The sequence below is a fragment of the Prenolepis imparis genome, unplaced genomic scaffold (genome assembly GCF_030444845.1).
Source record: "Prenolepis imparis isolate NDT839.2.m4 unplaced genomic scaffold, iyPreImpa1.0 SCAF_4, whole genome shotgun sequence".
Taxonomy (NCBI): domain Eukaryota; kingdom Metazoa; phylum Arthropoda; class Insecta; order Hymenoptera; family Formicidae; genus Prenolepis; species Prenolepis imparis.
Window position 1 is genome coordinate 3,485,083 of NW_028141162.1, and position 23,182 is coordinate 3,508,264.

General features: G+C 26.5%; 3 protein-coding genes across 6 annotated transcripts in view; 2 read left to right on the forward strand and 1 right to left on the reverse strand.

Annotated features, from left to right (window-relative positions):
- The first annotated feature begins 186 nt into the window (after positions 1-186).
- Positions 187-3,885, forward strand: LOC145934772 (activating signal cointegrator 1). 2 transcript variants are annotated; one of them, XM_083035512.1, is made up of 10 exons: positions 187-690; positions 768-880; positions 1,001-1,110; positions 1,191-1,290; positions 1,386-1,653; positions 1,750-2,035; positions 2,151-2,314; positions 2,386-2,507; positions 2,602-2,793; positions 3,323-3,885. In XM_083035512.1, exons 1-10 carry the CDS (start codon positions 623-625, stop codon positions 3,394-3,396), a joined length of 1,497 nt encoding a protein of 498 aa, XP_082891638.1. In that variant the 5' UTR covers positions 187-622; the 3' UTR covers positions 3,397-3,885. The 2 variants fall into 2 exon arrangements, with proteins under 2 accessions (XP_082891638.1, XP_082891637.1); XM_083035511.1 differs by lacking the exon at positions 3,323-3,885 and adding an exon at positions 2,913-3,149 and having other exon boundaries at positions 188-690.
- Positions 3,886-4,473: 588 nt separating this feature from the next.
- Positions 4,474-22,118, reverse strand: LOC145934629 (uncharacterized). The gene is made up of 14 exons (XM_083035206.1): positions 21,935-22,118; positions 21,424-21,871; positions 20,832-21,117; positions 20,618-20,717; positions 20,154-20,264; positions 13,548-13,703; positions 13,117-13,142; positions 11,777-11,839; positions 9,781-10,229; positions 8,104-8,410; positions 7,378-7,477; positions 6,496-6,606; positions 5,509-5,664; positions 4,474-4,615 (listed from the first exon to the last, which is right to left on the reverse strand). Exons 1-14 carry the CDS (start codon positions 21,938-21,940, stop codon positions 4,565-4,567), a joined length of 2,370 nt encoding a protein of 789 aa, XP_082891332.1. The 5' UTR covers positions 21,941-22,118; the 3' UTR covers positions 4,474-4,564.
- The window catches only part of LOC145934626 (putative multidrug resistance-associated protein lethal(2)03659), a 29,369-nt gene continuing 18,295 nt past the window's right edge, over positions 12,109-23,182 (forward strand). Inside the window, exons 1-2 of one of the 3 annotated variants that reach the window (XM_083035194.1) lie at positions 12,109-12,299; positions 19,275-19,321. The gene's annotated coding sequence lies outside the window, so the exon portion shown is untranslated. Of the gene's footprint in view, positions 12,300-18,433; positions 18,734-19,274; positions 19,322-23,182 lie in introns of those variants that run through there. The other 2 variants (XM_083035196.1, XM_083035191.1) reach the window with 2 other exon arrangements.

Consider the following 23,182-nt stretch of genomic DNA (forward strand, 5'->3'; position numbering starts at 1 on the left):
GCGATAATTATATATTATAATAATAATACATCGTATTTCTCTCGAAATAATGGACAGTCTGCGAGTGAATGGGGATACGTTGCGTTTCTCATTTTTTTTTTTTTTTTTTTCCGTTTCTCACGTGGCTCGCGAAAATTGGAAATATATTATATTCTTGCGCATATAAATGCTCGACAACGCGTCGACTACGTATCGCAAAATCAATGATAGTGATCGACGTCGCAGAGCGTATAAAAAAAAGTAGTAATATAAATAATTAAAAAAGGAAAGAAAAAAGAAAACGGTGAAAAGGCGCCACACAAAACACAAACCGAGGATCCCCTCCAATCGCGGTGACTTGTTGGCGTACGACATTAGGTTAGGTTCCTCGTAACCTACCTACCTCGTCTCTCTTGTTACGCCTACTGCTACACTGTTATTGTTGATGAAAACTCCATATTAATAAGAAATAAATATATTATCTGAAAAAGTTCTCCACGATACTCTTCATCCTCGTCACCGTAACCCCGTTGACATAACGTGACAGGTGACAGGACGTGACAAAAAGCACGTGTGTTTATACATACAACATATATATACGTCAGACAATTTTCATTATTATTCATTTATCGTTGTCGTTATCATGGAGCAGTGGATGAAAGAGAAATTGTCCAAATTACTGGAGTTTCAGATTCCGGATGAGTTAGTCAAGTAAGTACATAGAGGATAATAAAAATTCTCTGTATTATTGTTTGCATATTGTTACATCACATGTCTCAATTTCACAGATATATTGAACAAATAGAAAATGAGAGAGATTTAGAGAACTACTTTGCAAGCTTATTGAATTATGAAAATCCAAAGCATAAACAATTTGTAACAGAATTGAAGAAGCAACGTGGTAAGAGCAGATGTAGATGAATCTTAAAAGAGATCGCTTTATTATCACACATATATTGTATATGTATAAATATAAAATATATATAAAATATAATTTTCTTGAATTACTATATTGTTCCAGCATTTTATAAAAATCAAACTGGATATAAGAAAACAAATGACAGTGACAATGTGCCCAACAAACAGAATGAAAAGAAGAAAGGAAAAGCAAAGGGAAAAGAAAATGTTCAGGTATATTTTATACTTTGCGAAAATTATTTAACAAGTAACTGAAAATTATAACTATTTGCTGTTTTTTTTTTTTTTTACAGATACAAGAAGCTGCAAAACTTGAAACAAAACCTGTGAAAATGGAAAAAAAGAAGACTAAATTTGTTAATATATTAGATCATGGAGATGTTCTCTTGAAAGGTATTCATATTATAATAAACATGTATAAGTAATGCATATATGTATATAAAGCAATAATTTATATTAATGATATATTTTTATGACAACGTGTTTAGGGAGACACAAATGTGATTGCGAAGCAAAGAGACATGCATTAATTAACAATTGCCTCAATTGTGGAAGAATAGTCTGTGCGCAAGAAGGTGCAGGACTATGCTTCTTTTGTGAAGAACTCGTTTGCTCTCCGGAACAACAAACGCTTCTTCAGAGTAATACTAAACAGGCCGATAATTTGTACAATAAATTGATGGAACGAAAGCCAAATAAAGGCTTTGAAGACTCCCTCAAACAGAGGGACAAACTTCTTGAATTTGATCGCAACAGGTATGCACATGTTTTGCACATGTTTTCTATCAAAACTAATTATTACTAATTACTAATAATGATAAATTAGTCATAATTAATAATTATTTTTAATAGCGCTCGCCGCACTAAAGTGATTGATGACGAATCGGATTATTATCAGTCAAATAGTATTTGGTTTTCTACTGAGGAGCGCGAAAAGTTACGGAAGCAAGAATCGGAAGCACTTGCTCGCAAGCACGCATCGCGTTTAGATAAAAGGGTCACTATAGATTTTATGGGAAACGCAGTTTATGATGATGAATTCCATAATTTACAATCAGAAGAGCTTGGTGAAGCAATGTCGTACGATGCCTCTGATAATCCGAATATCTGTCCAACGATAGAATTTGATCGGCCAACAGTAAGATCGCAAATTTTTTTATAATTAATAGTAAATTACAAAAGCTCACTTCTGATTAATCTTAAATAATTCTGAACAATTTTCATTTCTCATTATATATCATTATTATATTCAGTTTATTGACATGGGGATATCTGGAACAAACAGAAGAATTGAAAATGACACATGGAACACAGAAAGCAGAATTCAAGATAAAGAATATTTGGAAATGTCTGATCAAGGCCTGTGTTTAAGCATGCATCAGCCTTATGCATCATTGCTGGTGGCAGGAATTAAAACGTGAGTTCATGATATATTAAAAAAAATAATTTATATAGTCAGAATATCTGATGTGAGTTTGTTGTTATCAGCCATGAGGGTAGAAATTGGTATTCTTCACACAGAGGAAGACTATGGATAGCATCGGCTGCTAAAGTACCATCTGCTGAAGAAATATCCAGTATACAGCATGACTACAACATATTAAAAAATAGTAAAAAATATTCATTTTAATATATTTATATATATCTTTAATTATATTTTTATACCTTAACTATTTTTAATAATATCAATCTTGACAATTCTAGAAACAATAAAATTCCCCAAGACTTATCCCACGAGTTCCTTGTTAGGCTGTGTAACGGTGATCGATGTTCTGCCTCAGGAAGAATATAGAAAACATTATCCAGAAGGAGAAAATGATAGTCCATATGTTTTTATATGTGAGAATTCTTACATGTTACCGATAAGTTTTCCTATGAAAGGAAAACATAAAATTTGTAAGTAATTACGAGCAATATATATTTTCATTATTTAATATATTTTTAGTGGCATTATATTTTCATTAATTTTTTATAATTAATATATAATTAAGATAAATTCTTCTTTCATATTATAGATCAAATGGACAAGAAACTTTATCAAGTTGCTTCTAAATGTTTAGAAAAAGCCATGCGAATGGGCAATAACTGATCTTGTACTAGTTTCTCTCACATTATTCTCTTTTGCCAAATTAAATAGAATAAAAATATTTTCCAAAGATATATGTTTTATTCATATTAATAATTTAAAAATGTTACATACGTTGTGATTTCTTTAATATAATGTATCTAATAAAAATTTTATCTAAATGTAATATGTATATTATATTAAATTTATTTGCGTACATCATTATACAATTTACATAAACTATATTATACATAAAACATTACAATATAACTATTCATGTATACTTTACATATAATCTATCTACTTACTTTATTCACTCTATTCTCTCATATTTTATTGATGAAAAAATATCTATTCTAGTTTCGACTCATCGAAATCAACAAAATTACATAAACATACGTCCAAAAATGCGTCATGCTACGGTTCCCTTCTGACAGGCATTCGGCGATATTCTTCGTCTACCATATGGCTCTGTATCCAAGGCTATAAATGTACTAAATTAGTAACGTGGGTCTCTTCCATATGCGATATCCACCTGCTAAGTAGCTTCGTCTTTTTCTATCTTACATCTCTATAAGGATCAACCCCTACCTAGGCATATGATAGTAGGGGTTGAATGTAATCAGCCGGGTATATATAAGGCCGTCCGCTCGACACGATCTCACTCAGATCTCAGTCGTTTATTCAAATTATTAGACTTAAACATTTTTTACTGTTTTAATAATTTATTTGAGAAAGCAACTTTAATTATAATATATAAAATACTCAAATTATATTTTAATATTTAGTGAACAAATCACTTTTCCTTTTTAAACTTCAAAATTTTGATTTTATTTGTAATTGATTTTGTGATTATCAAAAACACAAAAGCTCGTACAAAAAATATTTCCGACAGTGGCAGAAGTGACATAATAAGTGTATAGATAAAGAATAGAAGAAGATTATATATTATTTATATAAAAAATATTGTATACTGATAATCAATAAAGTTTGTGTTAATAACAGAAAATGAGTCCGAGTATTTTTTTATCCATCCCTCATATGTATATATGTAGGTACACACACACACACATGACTGTAAATAAATATAATAAAATAATATAAATTTAAATAATTTAATTTATAATATTTAAAATTTATTTTATTTATATATAGAAATTGTATTCTATTTTATATACTTAAATAGATAATAAATAGATAATTTTTACTCATTCGGACCTTTATGTGTCCGATTTCTAAATAATTTAATGTATAATTAATAATATATTATAATTTACATAAAAAAAATATGCTTTAAAGTGCTTTAAGTACAAATTATGCTATATTTTATATATTGTATTATTAATACAATATATAAATAATATAAAATATTTGTATATATATATATATATATATACAATATATATATTTATATATATATAATTTGTTTTAAAATAATTAAAAACTTTCCTATTCCATATATAATATGTAAAGAAAATATTCAGACATAATATTTTAATTTTTCTTTTTATCTCATTTTATATTAAATTATACATTCTCTTGAGCATAATTAATTTATAAATAGATTATTCTTCTCTGAAATTGCTACTTATTTTGAGGATGTTACAAAAAGGAACGCAGCACTGATAAATATCCCATGGATGTTTTTAAAACCTATAAAATAACAAAACATATCAAATATTGAAAAAATATACGTATTACTTTTCTATACGTTAATAAGAATTGTTAAATATTTTTTTTGCGATTTTGTGATTGCCGAAATATATATTTCCTTAGTACAATCACTAGACTTTATGTTAAAAGCAAGAATGCAAGACTCTAATATTAATTTTTACTTGTATTTTAAAATTGAATATTGATTGGCCAATCTTTCTAATTTAGATTTTTGGCGAATTTTTTGATTAATTTGGTTTTAGCGAATAATTGAGATGTTCTTTACTTAAAAATATTGTGAATATTATAAAAATGTAAGCGTTCCTACATCAAGTTGCATCGGATTATATAAAAAATGCAATTTTTACTTGATTGTAAAATAATAATTACATTTTAACAACAGATAAAATTAATTGATAGAAGCATGACTAATTTATTGTAAAGAGCAGACTTATTTTTTAATTGATATTATTATTATGATAATTGTACAATAACTTGCTTATTAATTACAAGCATTCAAAATTAATAAGTTAATTTTGCTTCAATAAATAATTAAGTAAAAACAATTATTAAATAATTCGATAAAAAGAAAAAACATTAAAAAACTTAAAAAAAATTTGCTCTTTAAAACCAAAAATAACAAAATCAACAATTTTTAAAACTTTATTAAATTGATGAATGTCGCTTTTTTATTATATAACATTCTACATAAAATAAAAGTATAGAAACTTTAAAATGCTTTTTTACTGATTTTCGATTATATCGGATTAAAGTTAAAGCAATTTAAAAAGTAAAAGTCTTTTTGAAAGGAAAAGATAATTTTTAACATTTTTGCGTGATATAATTCAATTAAAAATTCTTTAAACTTTAGAACTTATAAATTTTTGTCTTACATCAGTTAAGGTGCTAAGACAAAATGTAGTAAATTTGCCAGCTGTCAAACAGAGCGGTTTTTGTGATCTTGCCATGCATAATATTATCATTCGTGCATTTTCCATTGGCATATCATACCAATGACATTTATAAAATGCTTCACATATTTTAGCACTCTGAAAATGAAAATTTTAAATAAGTCTCTCCTTTTCTCTTCCTCGAATACTATCCGTTCGGTGCAGTATAAATATGTAATAATAAATGTAAGTAATATATAAATAAGTAAGTATATACTTAAGGTAATTTTATCATAACAAGTCATTCAAAAATTAAAAGATATAGCATAAAAAGGTTAAAGTAATTTGATTAAAATTCAATAATATATTTTAAAGTATAAAATTATATATTATTGATAAAAGGAATATTTAAAAAATATTTAGTAATGTTTAAATTATTTTTTCATAAAATTATTAATTTACACATCTTTTGAGATAATAACAAAATAAAATTTAATTTATCCAATAAGAGCCAAATGTTGATAGTAGCGCGTAAGTTTCAAAATTAATTTTTCTTTTGAAACTAACTAATTATATATAGGACACATTTTTTTCTTAGTATGCTACCAAGTGCTTAAAATAATCTCAGCCTGAAATTCATATTTCTATAAAACCCCGTATCACCCGAAATAAATATTGGGTCAAAAAATGTCGAGGTAAAGTCTGAATCAGACCTAAGTCTTTCATTTTCGGGCGACTGCACTGATTGTGAGCTATTCAGACTTCACATTTTGATACTTCTTATTATTGAATATGGTCCAAGGCTAAGGGAAGAACCAAAATGTTCAAGTCAATTAGATTTTAAGATAAGTTTGTTGCGCCTACTTTCTGTTCCTGGCTCTTATTAATTTATTTCATATTTGAATTTTTGTATTCTTATTTATTTTATTCACAATCGTGTCTTTTTAACATTGTCCTTTCATTAATTCTTTTTTAATTTTATAATATTACCTCTGTTAGAAGATTCTCACCGACAGTGCAATGAGCGTATAGTATTAGCAAAACTAAGAATTGGAATATCAGAAACGTAACAAGTACTCCTCTCTCACCTTTAGCAAAATTCTGCACATATAAAGAAAAATGTAAATAAATTGTGATGAAATATAGAAAACATGCATAATATAATTTCTATAAAAAATTTTATAAAAATTTCATATATAAATATGAAGTCAATTTTTATATATGTTCGCATTATATGTATGTTCTGCGTTCTCGTAGTTAACTTTTGATTGTGTTTATCATGGTTTCTCTCTATGGATAAGTTACGGATTATATACCTTAAAAATCATATCTTAAACAATTTTTTTATAATTTTTTATTATCTAACACCATCATTTTTAGATAGCTTTTTCAATTTTAACTTCTTCTACAAGTTTCAAAAAAAAATTCTGTGGTAAATGATGAATTTCAACCTTGCCATAACGAACCAGAAATGTCCATCAGCAGTACTAAATAGTTAGGAGGCATATTTTATATTCTGATCAATTACTATTGACAAATTTCTACGCTTTATTTCATTGAAGAGGTCTAGTCTATCTTTAAGAACCAATACATTTGTTTTTTGTCATTCTTTAAATACACGATAATTGTAATTTTGTTGCGACTTACGATTTACATAATTTTTTACGTTAATTATAAGACCTAATTATAAGAAATTTAATCTGACATTAAATGTCTCGCGAATTGCAAATTTACAAGGTTAATATATACGTGTTTAATTATAATTTGCTCCTCAAAGCCTTTTCTTTATGTTTATAGTTTTATTTTTGGAGCTTTTTTATATTTTAAAATAATTAAGCTTAATTGTATAGTCAGTAAAGAGATGGTATTTACCGTCAAAATTTGATAACCAAGAATGCACACAAGAGAAGTAGCTCCTAAAAGATGAGCCAACAATGTTATGTTAAATGCCTTCTCTATTATGTTTCCCATCCTGAAAAACGTTATGTTATCTAGAATAAAATAACATTTCTAACGCCAATTTTTTATTTTATATAGTAATATCAGGAATAAATTAAAAATTATTTGCTAAAGTATAGGAAGATTAGATAGAATAATTAGATTATATATCGTCTCGTGTAACTATAGGAAGTCACATCAAGCATTTATATAAATGTGAGAAATAAAAGTTGGACAGTTTTTCTATTATAAATAAATGTTAAATAAATGTAAAATCTGTTTTAATCGGAAACTTTATAAATTATATTAAGTTTTTTTAGTTCCACGTTAAAGTTAATTGGATTATTTTCTAATAGTTTATCTCAGCTTGATTTACATTAAATAAATTAGTAATGGTAGGCTGATTTTATATGTTTTATTCCGTAAATGGAATCAACCGGATCAAAATTAAGTTTTACAAAAAGTTAATAAAAATCAAACTCTTGTTAATTTTTAAAATTCAATATTTTAATTATACAGTAAACATTCTAATGTTAAAACAAATTGAGAATTTGAACAGAATTTTTACAATTAAAGTGCAAAAAGTAAAGCTTTTCTAGCTTAGGGGAGATTTTCTCTATCTTCCTTTATATTATATAATATATACATAATAAGGCTCACCGTAGTAGCCGTACATGCATTCGCACTACATGCCGCATTTCGCGTCTGCAACTGAAGAGTTCGGTATTTATCTTAGTAATGCGCATAGATAAAACTGACATTTGACCGCAAATATGAAAGACAAGGGTGACCATAATACAATCAGCTGCGCTTTGTCCGAAACCACTGACGAATACAAATGGCAATTCCAAAGCGTAAGTAATTATGTAAGTACACATGTTATCAATTGCATGAAACATATGAAAGCGATAGGGCAATAAATAAATTACTTGAGTTATATTCTCATTGATTACTATTTTGGGGAGTCCTAAAAAAAATTCAATTATATCAGTATTAATTTTAAAAGAAAAACTGTACTATTTATAGGGGAAAAGGGAATATATGAAATGGCGTGGTAATGTGAAATGGACACATTATTTCTAAAATTATTGCAGCAATCTATCGATAATTATATAGTAATCTTCTATTATGTCTTTCTGTTATTAAAAAGTACTGTTGACAATATCATGTTGTTTACAGTCATAAGAACAGACATTATGTTTTTTAACCATCAAAACTTCTCGTAAAATAAGATTAAGAATTTATTTTTCCTGTCTTCATTGAGAAATTTAACATATTATCTGTAGCATATATCAAATTGTAATACTTGCCTATTTTTCTTAATTTTTAAAGGTAATTTTTTATTTTTATTTTTAAATAAAATAAATTAAATGAAACTTTAAATTAAATAAAATTTTTTCTTTTACATTTAAAGAAATTCAATAAAAAAATTTATTTTAATAAAAATCTTATAATAAAAAATTAAAGGTTTGGTTTTTATTTTTATGCCTGTTTCATATTACCATTCGGCTTTCCAAGGCTCACATTTTGCAATATATTAAAAAATTTTTTTTTATTCTCAACCATATTATTTTTCTTTCTAATTAATAATGCACACATAATAACTAATAAAACACGATAATAGATATATGTATTTATTAACACTACTGCGATAATTATTAATGCAATAATTATATATTTTAAAGTATTTAAGTATTTTGTTTAAAATAAAAAAGTGACTCATATTATCATCCTTTCCTCTACTTCTTGCAGTTCATTCAAGTTTAAAATTTATGTTGCTTTAGAAGTGATTTTCTATATCAAATTAAAAGAAAATAATAATATAATTAAGTTGTAGAATATATAGGAGTTGTAGTATAGGATATAACTAAAAAGATCTATACATATATAAATTTTAAGAATAAGTTGTACGCTTCAAAATAATAAAAAGCACTGACATTTTTTATCACGTGTAACAATTTTCATAGACGTGTAAAAGTATGTGAAAATTTCTCAAAGAGTATTTTAAACATTTGTTTTACAATTGTTTTAAACATTTGTTAAAAGTGTTTTAAACATTTGTTTTTTCAAACTATTATTGTTTTTTGCAACCATAAAGAATTAATTATCGATGAACAATTTCTCGATATCTCATTTCAGTTTACAAAATTGTGACTTTTAACCTAACTCGTCTTATATATAAATACAATAGTACACACACAATACGTACACAACACATACATGCATACACGAACTGTGCGTATATTATATATATTAAGAAGACTTCACATTTTTTTTTATTTCGTATATAATTCTTCCAGACACATCAAAATAAAGTTATATAAAAGCATGACGCACCACTTCCGAGTATAATTATAATTGGCGTTAAATAATACGACGAAGCTGTTAATGCGACGAACACAATCAGCAGCTTAACGAAGATCTTTGACTTAGCATTATATGTGATAACTGTCTTTATCTCTTCGGCGGTTTTATAACTCATCTTATCAAAATCCTTCATAGCTTCCGCTATGACTTCACCTATTTGACAGTTGTATAATCGTAACATACTCATTCGTACAAATATCTGTGAGAATGCCATGTTCTCTGTTAAGTTTATAATCACGTGTTCGAGATCATTGATGAAAAGAAACAAATCCAAATACTCTAGAATCATGAGAAAACTGAAGTAGCCAAAGTTAATGAAGAATAAGAAACTGTTAGTCCGAAAAGGCCAAAGACCCAATATGGACATTAATTGTTTGTTCCAAAACAGCACCTCAGATGCACGATCCAAATCTTTTTGAGTAATATTCTATAATACAAGATTAATTTTTTTGTAATTAATTTTCAAATAATATGTCTTATTTTTATGACATATTGCAATATTAAAAAAAAATCTGTACACAATTCACCTGCATTGTTCTTTACCCTGTTCTTTCATTGAACGTTTATCTGAGACTGCACCAAATATACCTAGGATAATTTCGGCCCTAATGGTTAGAGCTGTCTATAGAATCGGAAAATAAATGATCATGAAACAGACAATAATTGCACTCGAAATTAGTGTATGAATTACATATAAGCGTGTTACTCCATACACCTGCGTGATTTTCAATTTAAGCATCGCAAGATGCACTTTTCCTTTGTGATTAATAATTAATGTCAACGTAGACTTATATGATTTATACAAATCTCTGCCATATAATTATAACACATTTCACATAATTGATTAAAGAAACAATTTCAAACGCAAACAATTTAAGCATGAACTTCCGTTGTAACAATAATCGCATACTGTATTACTCTGATTTTAGATTAAGACAAAGATTTGTAAGAGTATTACCGATTGTAATTAGAGGAAAAAATTCTATATTTCTCAAATTATATATTTAATTTATATATCTAACAGACATTTCCATGTAAAAATATTTCAAAATTATCAAAATATAAACAAATAAATTCATCTTGTTTAAAATGTAATTACAAATTTTAACGTAACATATAAAATACAAAATATAATATATAAAAATTAAAATAACATCCAGATGTGACACATTTTTTGTTTAATTGATTTAAATTTATAGAGTATTGAAAAATATAAAACATTTATTTTGTGTAAGTATCAACTGAGAGATTAAAAAGATCAAATATCCCTTTTCAAAATTTGGAAGCCAAAATAATTTGAAAGATTAGTTTAAAAAATTAACATTATACGCTTCATTATATCTGAGCTATGCTTATAATGCATAGTTTTTTGTCATATGCTTCTAGTAGTATCTGCAAAATGGATTATTCTTAGATGTTGATGCTTTATTTTTTATTACAGTGAAACTTCGTAATTGCGAACCACGAAATAGCGCTCAAAATCCCTTCCATATGTGCACCATAGATGCACGTGAATGACAGTAGAGGTACAACTGCACAACAACGCGTATCTGTCTCTCGGCAATATATTGGACAATAATGTGTCAACAAAAGGATACCGTCATGGCCCTGAATTTCACAATTTGGGAGTAAAGTGGGGACAACCTTGCTATTACGTTCAGAGATTTGAACATGCATGCTATATTAAGAGAAGTTTCAGTGTATTAATAAAATATTCAAAATGTAATGGCTTTCAGCAACAATGTGTAATGTTGTTTTAATAGTTTTATATATTTATATATATAGAAGAGAAGAGAAGTGATAATAAATATGGATTATTTTTTGTTTTAAACAAAATACTCTATTTTAAATGTATATATAATATTGCATGTAGGTACTAAGCTATTGCATCAGTATAATCATTATTAGTAGTTGAGAACCGAATAGTGAAAGAAAGCAATAAAATAGAAGCATTATTTAAATGAATTCATATAGCATGTATACATGTGTATTTAAATCAGACTGATGACTTTCTAAAACAAATATATTACTCAAATATGTTTATATATTTTTAATTTTGATTGCACATTAACAAGAAAAAGAACTATGACATCATTAAATATTTTCAGACTGATGCAAACCCGCTTCAATTGAAAAAGTTATTAAAGAAATAAAAGGCCAATAAATAAAATGACCAATGAAATGCCTTTTGCCACATGATAGTTAACACCAGACGCCTGATGATTGGCCGAGATATATATTTGATGTATATATGAGAATAGATTTGTATTACGACGCGTATATGTCGCATGCTTTAATTGTGGCTTATTGTGAAGTATAGAATAGTCGACCGTCTTTATTCTCCGTAAAATCTGCTGCAAATAATACATATCATTCTATTTGAGAGTGCATTTGAAGTAAGTCTGATTGTATTATTTTTGTGCACGTTCGAATTACATCGTCTGAAGCTTTGTGGATCTTCATTATATAAAGCATCACATATTTTCTGAGTAAGTGTGTGCACAAGATACATCTCGTGTCATATAAGCTGGTATTAAACTTAGAGCAAACTTTCAAAGTCGAATGTATGTTAGTTAAACGATACGACATCGTGCAATTTAAATTTCCTCTTATATGTTATATAATACTATTATAATAAGTAACTAATTTATGTATAGTTTTATATGTAAAATTTATTTTACAATTAAATTTCTAAATTTCTAAAAATAAAAAAAATAATATAAAAAAATGGAATCAATAAGGCATAAAATGCACATCATAAAATTTAATTCTTTTACATACTGTGTTTTAATATTAAAATGTTATATTGAATTAATTAAATAATATATTATTTTAATTAATTAAATAATATATTATTTTTCTCTAATAATATCCTATAATAATTGTATTTGACATAAGCAGTTGTGAATATATTTTAATATAATTGTGCTATATATACAATATAGATATACACACAATCTACAAAATATACTTTCAGATAAAGAATTTCTCAAAGTATAACATCAATAAAGATATAGTATATTGTAATATTGTAATTATACAATTACAATAATTAAGAATACAAAAATTATGTAAATAAACTTGGCGTTGCTATAATAAATGAATGAGCCGCGACTGTCAGAAAAATAGATTTCGAGAGTTTGAAACTCGCTCGAGAAACAAGGAATTTAAAAAAAATTAATGTATACATTGTAACGACAGATTCATTTTCTAAGTGTATTTCTATTTGTATACAAATTTATTTTTTTTTATTGTACGTGTATAAACTTTTTTATAATTCTTCATAACAAAGTACGCAGCATTGACAAATATGCCAAAGAAGTTTTGATAACCTGCATTAATATAATAATAAATTTAATGTTATATAAATTTTAATTAAAAAAATTATTTCTTAATTAAGAAATTTATAAACTTAAAAAAAACTTATTTCTAAATTGTTTCAAATCTAAAAAGAATTTAGAAAATAGAAACTTTTTATATAGATAAAATTTGTGTAAAAATGCACAGAGTAACAAATTAATTTTTAAAAGAAATAGATTTAAGATAATTTAAATATAAATCATCTTTAATTATGATATTAAAAATAAAATTGTAACAAAGTAAAAATATGAGAAATAAAACGGCTGTCAGTATTATACTTATTATTAGAATCTTATTTTTTAATTATAACGCTATTATCGATTCGATAATTTGTTAAATAAAATTTTATGTTTAAAAAGGTTATTTAAAATACTCACATCTGTAAAACTGTTTAAGGAGAATATATAAAATCTGGCAGCTGTTAAGTACAGCATAACTTGGCCATGAATCATACATATCAACAAACATTTCTTGCAACTGAGTGGCATTTCATACCAGTCGCACTGATAATATGCATCTTGAACGTTTATGCACTAAATAAAACAATTGAATGATGAAAATTCTATTTAAAAATAAAAAATCGCCAGAAAGTTTTAATCATGTTCATAGTATGTAAATGAACATGAAATACAAAGGACGAGAATTTTTAATACTTTTATTTATTCGGCATATATTTTTCAATTTTTTAAAGAAAATTATGTAATTCGTTGTTTTATAATAAAAAAGTTAACATATAATTTTTTAAATTTCTTGTATATAAAGTTAACATATAATTTATTAAATCTTTTTTTTTCAATTGCGCTCTAGTTAATTTTTGGTGATTAATACATATACAGATAATGTTATATATGTATATATGCAAAATGCACTCACCGATACGATGCGCAACAGCAGAGCTCTATAGTACAAAACGTTGATCTATATAACATATAAAAAACAAATTATATATATACAAAATAATTTTCAAAATAATTAATATTTGAAAAAGTCAATAATGCACAATTAAACTTTTATTCGTATCAATATATTTAATAAAATTACGTCACAAAAATTATAAAACTTTTTAATTATTCTTTTAGATCTAAATTTATATAAAATATAATAAAATTTAATTTTTAAAAAGAAAGTTAAATATAAATTGTATAAAATAATATTAAAATTATATACATATAATATATGTAATAAAATTTTTTATTATTAATGATCTAATTATAAAATAAAATTTAATGTAATATTCTTTTTTATTTTTCTGTAAATTATTTTAAATATCTATATTAATTTTCCCAAATACTTTTTTATTTTATTTCAAATTTATTCTTACTAGAACAACACACAAGTGCGCGCAATGCGCGCACTATTCTTCGATTTTATATAAAAAAAAATGATATTTTTATATAAAGTTTGTTTCAACTTGATTAATATTTTTTGATAGAAATCAGCTGATTAAAGCGTTAATATGTTAATTAAATTTTAAAATAATAGTATGTAATAGAAATTATAAAATAATATGTTTTAAATAAAATGTTATAGTACATTAAACTCGATTAATATTTTTTGACAGAAATTAGCTGATAATTGTGCGCCGTATGGGGTCCGCGGTTTAAAAATATTAATTTTAAATATTTTAAAGTGAGCCAAAAATTAATCTTTCATATATTTTATCAGTACATTGTCTGCACATTTTGATGGTACCATCAGCATACCAGCCTACAAACTTCTTGATCTAATATACGTAAAATGAATCTGCGCCGTAAGGGGTCCGCGATTTAAAAATTTTAATTTCCAATTATTTAAAGCGAGCCAAAAATTAATCATTTATATATTTCAATAATGTATTGTTTGCAGATTATTTTGGTACCATAAGCATATTAGCGTACTACTATTTTAATCTAGTAAACATAAAATAAATCCGCGCCGTATGCGATCCGCGGCTTAAAAATTTTAATTTTCAGTATTTTAAAACGCGCCAAAAATTATTCGTTTACATATTTCAACAGTACATTGCCTGCACATTATGATGGTACCATCACCATACCAGCCTACAAACTTTTTGTTATAATATACGTAATATAATTGTGCGCCTTATGGGATCCGCGGCTTTAAAATTTTAATTTTCTATATTTTAAAACGAGCCAAAAATTAATCATATATAAGTTTCAATGGTGTATTGTTTGCAGATTATTTTGGTACCATCAGCATACCAGCGTACTACCTTTTTGATCTAATATACGTAAAATGAATCCGCGCCGTATGGGGTTCGCGGGTAAAAAATTTTACTTTTCAATATTTTAAAAAGGAGCCAAAAATTAATCTATCATATATTTCAACAGTACATTGCCTGCACATTATGATGGTACCATCACCATACCAGCCTACAAACTTCTTGGTATAATATACGTAAAATTAATCCGCACCATATGCGATCCGCGGCTTAAAAATTTCAATTTTCAGTCTTTTAAAACGCGCCAATAATTATTTGTTTACATATTTCAACAGTACATTGCCTGCACATTATGATGGTACCATCACCATACCAGCCTACAAACTTTTTGGTGTAATATACGTAATATAATTGTGCGCCGTATGGGATTCGCGGCTTAAAAATTTTAATTTTCTATATTTTAAAAAGAGCCAAAAATTAATCGTATATAAGTTTCAATAGTGTATTGTTTGCAGATTATTTTGGTACCATCAGCATACCAGCGTACTACCTTTTTGGTCTAATATACGTAAAATGAATCCGCGCCGTATGGGGTTCATGGGTAAAAAATTTTAATTTTCAATATTTTAAAACGAGCCAAAAATTAATCTATCATATATTTCAACAGTACATTGCCCGCACATTATGATGGTACCATCACCATACCAGCGTACTAACTTTTTGGTGTAATAAACGTAAAATTAATCCGCGCCGTATGCGATCCGCGGCTTAAAAATTTCAATTTTCAGTATTTTAAAACGCGCCAATAATTATTTGTTTACATATTTCAACAGTACATTGCCTGCACATTATGATGGTACCAACACTATACCAGCCTACAAACTTTTTGTTATAATATACGTAATATAATTGTGCGCCGTATGGGGTCCGCGGTTAAAAAATTTTAATTTTCAATTTTTTAAAACGAGCCAAAAATTAATTGTATATATATATATCAATAGTGTATTGTTTACAGATTATTTTGATACCATAAGCATACCAGCGTACTACCTTTTTGGTCTAATAAACGTAAAATGAATCCGCGCCTTATGGGGTCAGCGGCTTAAAATTTTAATTTTTAATATTATGCGTAACTATATACATATATCGCGGTAATAGATGTCGAAACTCATTTCTACTGCGCATTCGCAATTCGAATTATATTAAGATTATCGAAAAGTGTCGGACGAAATATATTTATGACTCTAATTAAGGAAATATTTATTGTCCTTAAAAATTGCTACGAAACCTTAATTGTTAATTTGGATTTATGTCTCACTTCTATTTTTAACTTAATAAATATATTACTTTATAATTAAATGAATAAATTTAAAAATATTAATATAGCGAGCTAATTAAATTTTAAAATAATAATATGTTATAAAAATTAAAATAGCAATATGTTGTGAATAATATGTTGTAATATTTTATCTTCGATTAATATTTTTGTTACAGAAATCAGCTGATTAAAACGTAAAATTGCTAATTAATTCTTAAAATAAGAATATGTTATAACATTTAAAATAATAATATGTTTTAAATAATGAATTATAATTCCTTAAATTCGATTAATATATATAACAGCTATCAGTTGATTTCTGTCAAAAAATATTAATCGCAGATAAGGCATTATAACATATTATTTATAACATTATTATATTAATTTTTATAACATATTTTTATGTTAAAATTTAATTAGCAATGTAATGCTTTAATCATCTGATTTCTATCAAAAAATATTAACCAAGTTTAAACAAACTTTATATAAAAATATTATTCTTTTTTATTTAAAATCGAGGAATGGCGTAACGCGCGCTTTTGTTATTGTAATCTTTTTCTAAAAAAGACATTAAGTCGATTCTCGCAAGTATTTTTGCCTTTTTTCCGCCAAAATATTAATCAAGTTTAAAGTATAATAACATATTATTTAAAACATTATTATTTTATTTTATTTTTTGGACTAACTGTCAAACTGCTAACTGCTAACCCTCGCGATGACAGTCATTCGATGCTACGAATATAACACACAACGCGAATCGACAGAGAAGCAATCAGCATTGCGGAAAAGAGGCAACAATACTTCGAGACTTTCGAGAATCGACTTAACATGCACTTTTTAGAAATGGAATATTAGCTTATTTTCAACTTTATTTTAATAAAAATTTAAATAATAAATTTATATAAATTATGTATATAATTAAAATTATATAATATATATTAATTTATATACATTTATTTTAATTACAATCTGCTTTGATTACTCCGCCGTTGCTCGATGCCTCCCCGGGCCTCCTCTTCCTGTAGGTTATCGCGACTTTTTGGCACTTACACAGCACAGCACACGCTCGCGAAAATACAATCACGCGCGCGCATTAATCAGCAAAATAAAATAATCGCACGACAATTTGAACGACACTGCCGACGTTAAAGGCCATTGCACGTACAAAAATTTTAGTCGTAATCGTAAGGTCGTAAGCAAATCGTCCAATCATAGAGAAGAATTATTATAACGTAATAAGAATGCTTGACTGTGATTGGACGATTTGCTTACGGCCTTACTATTACGACTAAAATTTTTGTACGTGCAATGGCCTTAATCGTACGCGACTCTATCCGGCACTTTCGATTTTAATCGCGCGATACTTTGTGCGAAACTCCCGATATTCGTACGTGACTTTTCATACGGCACTCTCACTTTTAATCATACGCACATTTTATGCGATTTCGTTAATTATATGCGACGCATATTTGAAAGAAGAGCGCGCGATAATTATAATTAAACGAAGCTATGATCCATGCGGCGCGTCACACGAAATTTACGCGGAATCTCGCCGTACAGTGACGCCAACTGTCGGACGGATAAAGCACTATGTTGATCGATCTTTTCAATGATCGATTAATCGCGATCGAAAGATTGATAATTTCTAATTAAACAGTTGGCATCACTGCAGCGATATTCCGCGTAAATTTCGTGCGACGCGCCGCGCCGTGCGGATCATAGCTTCGTTTAATTATAATAATTGTCGCGGGCTATTCTCTCAAATATGCGTCGCATATAATAAACGAAAGCGCATAAAATACGCGTACGATTAAAAGCGGGAGTGCCGTATGAAAAGTCACGTACGAATATCGGGAGTTTCGCACGAAGTATCGCGCGATTAAAATCGGAAGTGCCGTATAGAGTCGCGTACGATGTACGATTAACGTCGGGAGTGTCGTTCAAATTGTCGTGCGATTATTTTATTTTGCGATTGTATTTTCGCGAGCGTGTGCTGTGTAAGTGCCAAAAAGTCGCTATAACCTACAAATGAGGAGGAAGAGGAGGCCCGGGGAGGCATCGAGCAACGGCGGAGCAATCATGCGGTAAGCAGATTGTAATTAAAATAAATTTATATAAATTAATATTATATATAATTTATATAATTATATACATAATTTATATAAATTTATTATTTAAATTTTTATTAAAATAAAGTTGAAAATAAGTTAATATTAAGAATAAATTTGGAATAAAATAAAAAAACATTTGGGAAAAAAATTATATAATATGGATATTTAAGATAATTTACAGAAAAATAAAAAAAATATTACATTAAATTTTATTATAATTAGATCATTAATAATAAAAAATGTTATTACATATATATTATATATGTATATAATTTTAATATTGTTTATACAATTTATATTTAATTCACTTTTTAAAAATTAAATTTTATTATATTTTATATAAAGTTTTAGATCTAAAAGAATAATTAAAAAGTTTAATAATTTTTGTGACGTAATTTTATTAAATATATTGATACGAATAAAAGTTTAATTGTACATTATTGACTTTTTCAAATATTAATTATTTTGAAAATTATTTTGTATACATATAATTTGTGTTTTTTATATGTTATAGATCAACGTTTTGTACTATAGAGCTCCGCTCTGTTGCGCATCGTATCGGTGAGTGCATTGCATATATGTATATATACACATATATAACATTATCTGAATATGTATTAATCACCAAAAATAAACTAGAGCGCAATTGAGAAAAAAGAGTTAAGAAATTATATGTTAACTTTTTCATTATAAAACAATGAACTACATAATTTTCTTTAAAAAACTAAAAAATATATGCCAGCAAATAAAAGTAAAAATTCTCGTTTTTTTTGTTCACGTACATTTACATATTCATAAACATGATAAAAACTGTTTGACGATTATTTATTTCTGTGTTATATATTAAAATATATAAATATAGAGGCTGCGCACAAAAAAAGGAATAAGAAACAGAGTACAGAAATAGAGTACAGAAAATAGGGAACAGGAAATAGGGAACAGTTCGATAAATAAACATATATGAAATGTAATTTAACAACACAGAATAGAGAAATTTTATCACTTTTTCTTCTGTTCCTCTATTCTGCATTTTACTAAATTATATTTCATATGTTTTATATTGAACTGTTCTCTATTCTGTGTTCCTATTTTCTATTTTTTATTTCCTGTTTCTTATTTTTTTTATTGTGTGGAGCTCCTTATTCAGTCAATAATATTTGAGTTATAAGAATTTAAAATTGACTATAATTTCATATATAATAGTTTTTAGTGTGCACTAATGCAAGAGCGCGAATAACCAAATTTGCTATTGTGAAACAAATTTTACTATTTAAAAATTTCTCGACTGTATATATCGAATATCAAATATAATTTGAGTTGTTCGTACTGCATCACGCATGTGAAAGATTATTTCGCCCATTTGACATTGTAAATTATGCATTTCCAACGATACCTGTTGAGTCAATTGGTCACCAATTAAACAGTATCCAAAAAGCATAACAAGCGCAATAATGGCGAAAAAAATAAAAGTGCAACATGTCGCCATTTCTGAAATCTCCAAGTTCTAAAAAATATAAAATGTATATTATATATATATATATATATATAGAGTGTTTTATAAATTGCAAACTTGATTTTTCAGATAAATGTTCCGTAAACAATTTAAAATCACACACACACAATTTTTCCTTAGCAGAAAGTTTAAAATCGCTATTTTTAATTATTAATTATATGAAGAACATTAAAGTGCTTATACATATTTTCATTGAAGAAAAATTATGATTAAATTAGATATACATATATACAATATTTTTAAATATTATTATAATTTATTTTGTAATAATGCTATTAATTAAAATCTTAATAAATTAGATATTTCAAAATAATAATAAAATATTTAATAATAGTGATACATACTGTTATGACATAGTACATCGAGATAGCTAATACAACACTATTGCCAAGAAGTTCATCCAATAGAATTAAATTGAAAATATTATCTACGGATTTCGCCATCCTTTAATCGCCATAAAATTCCAATAAAATCATGCAAATAAAGAAGTAAATTAAAGATAAATACGTAACTGTTTTTTACTACATTATTATATAAAGATAATTATAACATTCTTACCATATTATCTTGAGATGTGTTCGAACAAAACTACGAATTCTATTCACCACCAAGTCTTGTGAGTATGTTTGAACATTTTTGATGCGGTACGATAAAATGGATAGTTCGCCACAAATGTGAAATACTAAAATAACTAACAAACAAATCGCTGCCATGTGACAGATAGAGGCATAAAACATCGGGAATAGATATAAATACATTAATATATATGTATAACCATTACTGATGTCAAAAAATGTATGGACCCTATAGGGTAACATAAAAGATTCCGTATTGTTATGAAACACTAAAAAGAAAACCATTAAGAGTATAAAAAAGTTGTATCTAGTACACAAATTAATTTGTAATGTATATTTAAACAGTATATAATGAGTAATAATATAATAATAACTATGTTTTTATCTACGGATATTATTTTACATTACAGATTCTTTAATCAATCTTGATTTAATAAGTTAAAGTAATTTATATATCTTTAATAATATCGTTTAAAAAAAAATCCTTAAAAAAAAATATCGTAGATACGATACAATACAATATATATTTATATATACTTTCTATCTTATGATGATTTAATAAATTTCGTGTATACCTTGATCGCTGCTTGAGAAACGTAAAAGCGGTCTAAAGTACAACAACATGACCGTAACAAACATGCCGATGATCGAGCCATATGTGAATATCTTGGACGTGTAATTGTAATTATAATAAATCATTTCTTCTTCAGAATTTTCAAACTCACGTTCCATCATATCCTTTTTAACGGCATTGATTACGTGCTTTAACAAATTACTACAACGAATCAACCATACTGCCGTAAATGTCATAGTATATGCTACCGTTTCCACGAGATTCATCACCATTAGCTCCAGATTACCAAAAACATCATAAAGATCGGTATATGCCATAACGAGATATAGCATATAATGTGATATATAAATTGCAAAACGAATGTATGTTTGTTTGAACGGCCATATTCCCCCGACAGAGAAAATACGTTCTAAATGAATAAACAAATCTTCAATATCGCCGACTTTGGTCTGTAATACAATTTTTAAAATAGAATAGAACTCTTTTATTAACTTCCGTTGTTAATTTCTTACTTTCATGGCAAATTGAATTGTAGTTTTTCATTCACTGATCGTCCGTAACTGAGATTCGTTTTGTTGCAAATCACCAGACTTATGTATATGTCACGATTAATCAATTCGTGATGGTCGAGACATTGGACATGCACTTGCATAATGCTATTTATATTATTATAGTGCTCATTTTATGAATCTGTTATTTTACATTCTATATACTTGATATTTAACATAATAATCTAATAGCTGGGTAGCTATTAGGCTATTATTAACTATAATTTTTCTGGGCGCATCAATTATCTTACTGTCTAACAATCAAAAACAAAATTGTACTTTTGTTTTTTATCCTCTATACCTTTCATTTTCTTATAATCGCCATTGTGTAGAAAAACTGTAGGAACTGCAAGTGCTTCTAGCTTAGTGTATAGATAGTCATTAAACTTTTCAATAAATACGTAGCAATATTATCCATAATTGTCTTTGCAACAATTGCATATGATGCAATTTTTTCTTACTTTTTGTCAATTAAAAATATTCTGAAAATGATTGACAGAGCCTTTGTATCTATCACTTTATTGCTTGATACATTGCTTGATAAATAGCATTTGTTGTTTATAATAATCAAATATTATTACTATATTATTTATTAATATAAAATAATCAGAATTAAGAAGGGAAGATTAATTACACATTACTCTATTTCTTATAAATCAAATTATAAATATAATTTTGTCGTAAGTTTTTTCATAAATATAATTTAGAAAATAAATTTTTTAAAATAATATTCATGCTTTGATTTGAAAAAATTGCGATATTTTACTTTAATAAAATTTTCATTTAACGCTTAATTATTAAAATATCAAAAATTAGAATTTGAAAGAAAAGTTTAAAGTTTCATTGCGCTCAAATTTGCTGTCAATTAATCGTGATTAGTATTGAAATTCAGACCATTGTAATATTAATAATTTGAAATTTGTAATTTTATACATATCTTTTTTTCGAGTATTTTTACGGTTTATAAATGTATTTGAAACTTATTATTGTGACTTATTATTATGACTTATTATTGTGTGAATCATATTAATTTAATATCAATTTAATATCAATACATATAAATCATCGCAAGATGATTATAGATATTAAATTGAAGAAGACGAACTGTATATCTATATATTACCTGTCTAGTTGACAGTATCTTAAATTATCAAATCCCAATAACGGCTGGATCGATCAAGTTATAGACAATCGATAGGCAATCGAAGGTTG

What these genes read in the sequence shown, in the direction of transcription:
- LOC145934772 (XM_083035512.1), top strand. Translation starts at nt 623, where the DNA reads ATGGAGCAGTGGATGAAAGAGAAATTGTCCAAATTACTGGAGTTTCAG. An exon ending in AGGGAAAAGAAAATGTTCAG is followed by an intron (nt 1,111 to 1,190) that starts GTATATTTTATA and finishes TTTTTTTTACAG; the next exon opens with ATACAAGAAGCTGCAAAACT. An exon ending in CTACAACATATTAAAAAATA is followed by an intron (nt 2,508 to 2,601) that starts GTAAAAAATATT and finishes TGACAATTCTAG; the next exon opens with AAACAATAAAATTCCCCAAG.
- LOC145934629 (XM_083035206.1), bottom strand. An exon ending in CATGTATACATGCTATATGA is followed by an intron (nt 10,230 to 11,776) that starts ATTCATTTAAAT and finishes ATAGAATATTAC; the next exon opens with TCAAAAAGATTTGGATCGTG. An exon ending in ATGCATGTACGGCTACTACG is followed by an intron (nt 7,478 to 8,103) that starts GTGAGCCTTATT and finishes AACGTTTTTCAG; the next exon opens with GATGGGAAACATAATAGAGA.